At 39.8% G+C, this 7,547-nt stretch overlaps 1 protein-coding gene across 2 annotated transcripts; it reads right to left on the bottom strand.

Annotated features, from left to right (window-relative positions):
- Nucleotides 1-1,145: 1,145 nt before the first annotated feature.
- On the bottom strand, nt 1,146-2,720 carry LOC122029922 (E3 ubiquitin-protein ligase SIRP1-like). Of its 2 annotated transcripts, none has more exons than XM_042589061.1 (2): nt 2,611-2,720; nt 1,146-2,517 (listed from the first exon to the last, which is right to left on the bottom strand). In XM_042589061.1, exon 2 carries the CDS (start codon nt 2,407-2,409, stop codon nt 1,384-1,386), a length of 1,026 nt encoding a protein of 341 aa, XP_042444995.1. In that variant the 5' UTR covers nt 2,410-2,517; nt 2,611-2,720; the 3' UTR covers nt 1,146-1,383. The 2 variants fall into 2 exon arrangements, with proteins under 2 accessions (XP_042444995.1, XP_042444996.1); XM_042589062.1 differs by having other exon boundaries at nt 1,146-2,441; nt 2,611-2,716.
- Nucleotides 2,721-7,547: the final 4,827 nt, after the last annotated feature.

Genomic DNA, 7,547 nt, shown 5'->3' with positions numbered 1-7,547 from the left:
AAAAAACCCCCACAGGGTTATCTAAGATGGTAAGTGGTGGTCACGTTTGCAGTTGAGAACACGGGGTCGAACCACAGGGATGTCGGGGCATAAATCGTAGGACCCTGTGTATCTCACCCCACCCACCACTTGTTCTCTCGGCTACTGTGATTTACCTTTCTCGTGATGGCCTTGGGTTGGGTACGACGGAGGCACTAAAGGTGAGCGATTTCACCTTTTGCAACTCTTTAATGGAGCAAAGACCTATATTTTAGATAGAGGGAGAACTATTTTATAATCTTTCATTTACACATTCTATCAATTATCTTTTAGGGTGTGTTTGGTTCAAGTTATCATGTATAACCTTAGTTATGTAATTACCGGGTAATCATATAACTATGGTTATGGGCAATAAAACATAACTAAATGTTATTTGGTTCAACCTAGGTAATGCAACAAAACCTTGTTTGTTTGAAGATTTTAATGAATAACCTAGTTTAATATTTTACTGTATTACCCTCAATTACAAAACCAATTATACATATTATTATTATTATTATTATTATTATTATTATTATTATTATTTAAACTCTATGTTTTTCTTATTTTTATGTTTTTTTTACTTTTTTTACATTTTTTTATTTTTTTAAAAAAATTGTTTTTAAAATTTTTTTATTTTTATTTTTATTATTTTTACGTTTTTAATTTTTTTATTTTAATTTTTTTATTTTAATTTTTTTTTTGTTTTTATTTTTATTATTTTTACGTTTTTAATTTTTTAATTTTTAATTTTTTTTTGTTTTTTCCAATTTTTAAAGTTTTTATTATTTTTAGTTTTTTTTTTACTTTTTTCCCAATTTTTATTTTTTTTACGTTTTTTTAAACTTTTTTTTATTTTTTTTAGGTTTTTTATTTTTATACTTTTTAAATTTTTTCTATTTTTTATTTTTTTAGATTATTTTTTTACTTTTTTTTTTATTTTTTTACATTTTTTTTATGTTTTTTTTATTTTTATTTTTATTTTTTAAGTTTTTTTTTAACTTTTTTTTTTCACTGTACAAATTTTTTCACTGTAAACAGAATGACTTTGTGAACTTTTTGTTTCAAAAGTAAATAATGAACAAATTCCCAAATCCCTGAACAGAAAATTCCCAATACTTCACATCATCTACTATGTATCTTTCCAACAAACCTCTCGGTGGCAAAGGTGCATACAACCATAATTTACGTTCACTTCTTACATCTTCCCTGAACAAAACAAGTTAAACAAAAGGCGCATACAACCATAATTTACGTTCAATTCTTACATCTTCCCTGAACAAAACAAGTTAAACAGAGAACATGAATTGACACCTTGAAACCCTCTAAGTTGTCCACTTTCACCATAGAAAAGATCCAACACACTCAATTCTCCTCGCTGTGGGAGTCACTGTTTCCAGGGTTGGAGGATGACGATGGTGGTGGGTTCGAGGTTGAGTTCGCGCTGTTCTGAGAAGCTGATAATGAGAAGAGCCCATTGAAAGGCCATGGGACAGGAACCCATAAGTTGTTATGACGATCAGCATCAGTAATGTCCATTCTATTGCTATTCCTAGACCCATTTGAAATTTTTGATTCATCAGCAGGCAACTGAGACCTACAAAGTGGGCACGAGCTGTGGAGTTGCAGCCATGGCAGGATACATTCGCTGTGGAATTTGTGTTTGCATGGCATCTCTTTAGCTTCCAAACCGACATCGAAGTCCTCAAGACAGATTGAGCAACCTATGGCTTCTTCCTCAATCCTCACTGTTGGTAAGGCATCTATGGCTTCTTTTTTAGCTGGTGGAGTGCCATACTTATTTGGATCATTGTCTGCTAAATGCTGCAACAGGATGTCCAATCCTGGTCCGATGAAGTAGTCCCCCAGTGAGGCGGCACCGACGCCGCTGTTATTCGACTCTTGGCCTTCGTTTCCGTTAGCATCCAATGATCCTCGGAGAATTATGGCCTGGTTGAAAGGGTGGTTGATGAGAATTAGGCCTTCCCTGTCCCTATTCCTTTCCCTTTCTGCACCACCTTCCAAGCTGCTTATTCCTGACCTTAGATCATCCTGTAAGCTCTGAAGCAAGTGTATAATGGCAGACCTCCTGCGCCTTCGCCGAACGAAGTTTTCAAACTCGCGATCCAGATCGGAGTCTTCATGGTCTGCCTCTCTTCTAGACCGAGATGATCCGCCCAGCATTTCTCGCAAGATTGGAGCCCAAAGAGCGAGGGATCTATCGGATCCGACAGAGTCAGAATCAGAGTCCGAGTCATTTAGTCCCCTGCTCTCCATCTCTTCCACAAACCCATCATCACAAAGAGGGCACTTGAGTTCTGGTTCCATGACTGGGTTAACTAATTGATTGCAGGCATGGCACCAGTATCTTCCCCCAGGGCCTTCACTCATCTTGATTACTTTTGCAAACAGTCGACGAATTCCTAAACAAAAACCTAAAGATTCAACAAAATGAATCTACAGAAAACCTAGTTCTTGGAAGAGCAGATCTGAGCGAATCTGCAAGTAAAACCACGGTCGAATCCATGCATAGATCACGTTCCTTTTGTTGATAAATGAAACACACACAAAGCAAAAAGAAGCTTCCTTTACCAGTTCAATGTTCCGGGAAGAGAAGCCAAAAGTAAAATCCCTCAGCGTTCTGCCAAAGCATAGAGCAAATCCTTCATCAACCTGATCACGTATTCATTGGTGCGTCAAGTATATTCACGTCTACGATATTATCTACGCTCATAAATTTATTTTTTGGACACTATTTAAAAAGTTTTATCAAACAAAAAAATATCTTATATCCTTTTAAATTAATCATCTTTTTCATATTTTTTTATATGAATTTTAATTGTATTCAAACAATCCTCGTTTCAAACGAAAAATCATCATTATTATTTGAATCTCCTTGTGAGCATTCTTGATCTACTTCAGACTTCTCAACGAGCATTCGGTCATCTTGACTTGCTCCGAATCTTTCTCATAAGTATTCGATCACTCTTGACTTGCTCCGAGCCTCCTCACGAGTATCTTATCACTCCTCATCTTCTCCGGGCCTCTCGTAAACATCCGATCACTCTGGCCTCAGCAACTCCGTTCAAGTACATCTCACATAATATTTGATCTAGTCTATTACTTTAATGCCACTTGTTATATTTAAAAATATATTTATATATTTTTATAATAATATGATATTATTCATTTTAAAACTAAATTATTATGACTTTATTATTAGATTCTATCTAACAGATCTCATCTGTATCTTTCCATTGAACTCAAATCCTAACACGGCTAACAAACAAATAGAAAATAGTAATATACAAACATAAAAACAATGGTAAAGTCAAGGTGATGAATCAAAGAAAGGGAGAAAAGCTGATTCTTTTTTAATAAGAGAACATCGCGGGGACGAAACCAAAAAAAAAACAAGAAATTAGAAAAGAAGGGATGACCTTTAGGTGTTCTTCGATGGTATTGGACTCGTTCCTTTGGATCTTGGAAAGAACAGGCAGGAAGTTGCTGGGAAGGCGCAACCTCTGCCCTCTTTCTCTTCTCCAAGAATTGATTATTGTGGCATTCTTTTGAGCCACCAATTCCCAAGGCAACTCCATTATTTATGCTGAAATCTGATTAAATTCATTTCCTTAATCTTGTGCTTCTTTTGTTCTTGTCCAAATTTAATCTTTCGCTTTGTTCGGTTTCCCGAGGAAGGTTTTAGTGGTAATGACTTCGCTTGCTATTTTAACCGAGGATTAGAAACAAAACTGCCTAATTGTAAAGGAAGAGCTATCAATAGTTACTTCATGAGTGATTACGTTTGACAAATTAAGTTTTTAAAATTATTGATTTAATTTTTTTTAAAGGGTAACTTTGGCTTTAATTTAATTTATTTGAATGCTAGTTTTAGTTTGTTTGATTATTTAATCACAACGTAGCTAACTTTGTAAAATATCTAAATCATATATCTAATATTGATTTTACCCCTTCCTATTTATTCCAATTAATTACCACACACACATATAACCAATTAATTACCCCCCATATATATATATATATATATATATATATATATATATATATAGATATATATATATGATTTCACGTTATTATGAGCTTTCTAATTCTAAATCTATCAACAGATTTCGGACGAAATTGATCGATGAATTTAAAAAATTTGACATGAAATCAAAGTATTATATATTCGTCTAGTTCTTTTTTATATATATATATATAAAGAATAGTGATTAAAATGATTAAAATCACAAACGTTAATATAATAGGTCAAATTAATATTTGAGAGTATTGATATAATCAGGATAATTAAATGAACACATAGAATATGATTTCATATTATTTCTAGCTCTCTAAATCGAAATCAAATCCTCTATCCTCAAATCTCCCTATCCCAGTGTCCCACACATCGTCCTAGTTCACTGTCGGCAGCCTTCGGTCGTCGCCCCGATCAATACTATAACTCTTAGGGAAGGTGAACCCAAGGGGATCGCCATCGGCACGATCGGCGCCGAAATCCTGTCGGATCAGAGTAGGGGCTTAGATCGACAGTAGAGGAAAGTTTGTTCAGATCCGGCCGGATTTCGGCGTCGATTGTGTCGATGGCGACCCCCTTGGGTTCACCTTCCCCAAGGGTTATAGTATTGATCGGGGCAGCGCCCGAAGGCCGCCGGTAGTGGGCTGGGACGATGAGTGGGATACGGGGACAGGTGATATTGGGGACAGAGGATTTGAACTCCTCTAAATCATCTATCGATTTTGCCCATAGAACATGATTTCACGTCATTCCAAGCTCTTTAGGTTCATATACCGATTGATGCGGTGATGAAGGGCCCACCCAGTGGAGGGTCATTACCACGGTGGAGGTCAAATGTCAAAGTTGAAGCGGCCAACGCCCCTGTACCATCGGCCGGTCGGGCGACCCACTCGCCCGACCGGGATAGAAAAGGTCCGACTCAACATCATCATAGCTCGACCACATACCAAGCTTCTGACGCTTAGAGAAGTGTGTCGGTGAAGCACACGCCGAGCGGCCAGCTCCGCTCTGAGTTACATCAAACCTCGGAACCAACCCAGCAGAGCCATGACCGAGCAGATTACATTCAAAGTAGAGCTCAGGCAGAGGGTGTTGGCCGAGCGGCCATCCCGCTCGACCTAAGAACAATAGCGTCTGGACAACTGATGGTTGGCCGAACGACTCACCCGCTAGGCCCAGTAACGAACAAAAGGAGGTTCTTTGATATCCTTCCGGGAGCCAGTGCCACCGACAGACGGCATGGTTAGGCAGTGGATTGTACGACGAAAGCTTCCACTGTCACGTCAGATATATGCTCGGGTCATTAAGGTATGGTATCAGGAACACTTTCCTGACATGTCTTTTCAGAGGAAGCTTTGAGAAGTGTGCACGTCGCACCCCCGGAGCCTTATATAAAAGACCCCAAATTTCAACGGAGGTATGCTAACTTTTACAGTAGCCACACTGTTACTCTGCTTCCTTGCTCCCACATCGCCGGTGACTGACTTGAGCGTCGGAGAGCCATCGCCGGGGAACCCCTCCTTGGCGTGACACTGACGTTATTGTGGTTGTAGGTCTCTCTAGCTCGAAGTCCATGCATGGTCAACAGGAGTGCCATGCCCCCCAGCATCCATTGCCTCGACTCTTAGACAGGATCAAATTTAGCACCATCTATGGGAACGCAACCTGCATCCGAGCCGATAAAATGGAAGACGATGGACGACTTCACACTGTGACGCTTACCCAAGAGGAGCTTGACATGCTCATAAGGCTCAAGCACAGAAGATAGTCGAGCAGCAGCAGCTGCAAAACGTGCTAGTCGATCGACGGGTGCAGCAGACAACATTAGCATCAGGGGGTCGAGTGCCTCACGAGGACCGGCCGAAACAACTCTCCATCTGGGGACAAAACAGAGGGCCGACCGACACCCATGAGGAGGCACCGTCCACCCCGATACCATTCCACCGGGCTCTGTTCCAAACGCCCTCAGAGATCGCGCAGGCGAATCAAGAGTAGGGGTCCTCTTCAGATGAAGCACCCGTTCGGGACGCACGGAAAGGAAAAGCGCCTCGAGGTGACGCGTCTCCTGAACGGATCAACCGCCAGTTCTCCGAAGTAATATTGCATGATCCATTGCCAAGACACTACACTCCACTGGCGATCGGAGAATACAACAGATCAACAAACCCGGATGACCATTTGGGAAAGTTCGACAACACAGCTACACTTCAACAATACACAGATGGGGTAAAGTTCCGGGTCTTCCTCACCACACTCTTTGGATCGCCACAACGCAGGTTCAGGAGACTGTCAGATGGATCAATACAAAGATTCAAGGATTTTCAAATGGCTTTCCTACACTATTTCGCAAGTAGCCAGCGCTACTAGAAGACAAGTGTCAGTTTGTTTTCCTGGAAGCAAGGACCAAGAGAAACTTTCTGAGCATACATCCAGCGCTTCAACCATGTAGCTATGGATATCCCCTCGGTCTCATCCAGGACCATGATGAATGCCTTTACACAGGGGCTCGTTGAGGGGGATTTCTTTCGGTCGCTTATCAGAAAGTCATCTTGCGACTACAACCACATGCTCAAAAAGGCTAATGAGTACATAAATGTGGAGGAGGCCCAGGCAGCAAGAAGGAAGGAGGCACCTGTTAGAGTGTATATTAAAAGTCTAGCTTTTGTAAACATTTATTTGTTGAAATAAAAGAATCACATTGGTCAATATCTGCATTTATTTGTTAAATGTAATTGTTCAATTAATTTATATAGTAAACAACATGGAGTGTGGTGTGATAACCATGATTTTACTGTATTATTTTGATTCATTTATGCATGGTTTTGATGTTGGTTTCATAGTTTAAATCATGATTACATTACATTTTTGTGCATTGCATAGATTTTGGACTTAATTACAAATTATCTTATTTTTGTGCTATTTGATGCTAATATTTGATTCTTATTTTGTAGGCATCAAAGAATCTTAGATTTGGATCTATTTGGACCGAAATTGGGCTCGAATCAGAGTTGAAACAAGAAGATCAAGCTTTGGGTCGATTTGGGCCGTTCATCAAGAATAGGACAGATCTGGACCATCCGTTGAAGATCTGGCCGATCCAACTTAATGGGGAGCAGATCTAAGCTATTGATGAAGATCCAGAAGTTTTGATCCAGATCTGAGTTCATCCATCCATTGATCCAGCCGGATTAATCTGGGACGTTCATTGAAGATCGGCAGATCTGGGCCATCCAGTGATGATCTGATCGATCTGACCTACGGGAGGGTAGATCCAGACCCTAGATCAACATCAGTACCTTCGGATCAGAATTTGGATGACTTTTCACCGTTGATTTAGCCCGGAATCATCTCAGCCGTCCGATCAGATCCAGATCTGATTTAAATAGAAGCTACAGTAGCTACAGTGCCTTCGTCGATCTCTCCACGCACAGCAGCTTCGTCCCGGTGGCATTCCTTCGGATTTCGACCCCTTTCCTTCTCCGATCAATTCTTT

This window comes from Zingiber officinale, chromosome 10B, assembly GCF_018446385.1.
Source record: "Zingiber officinale cultivar Zhangliang chromosome 10B, Zo_v1.1, whole genome shotgun sequence".
NCBI classification, from domain to species: domain Eukaryota; kingdom Viridiplantae; phylum Streptophyta; class Magnoliopsida; order Zingiberales; family Zingiberaceae; genus Zingiber; species Zingiber officinale.
The sequence above is the reverse complement of the archived record's forward strand: the minus strand, read 5'-3'. Positions and strand labels throughout refer to the sequence as shown.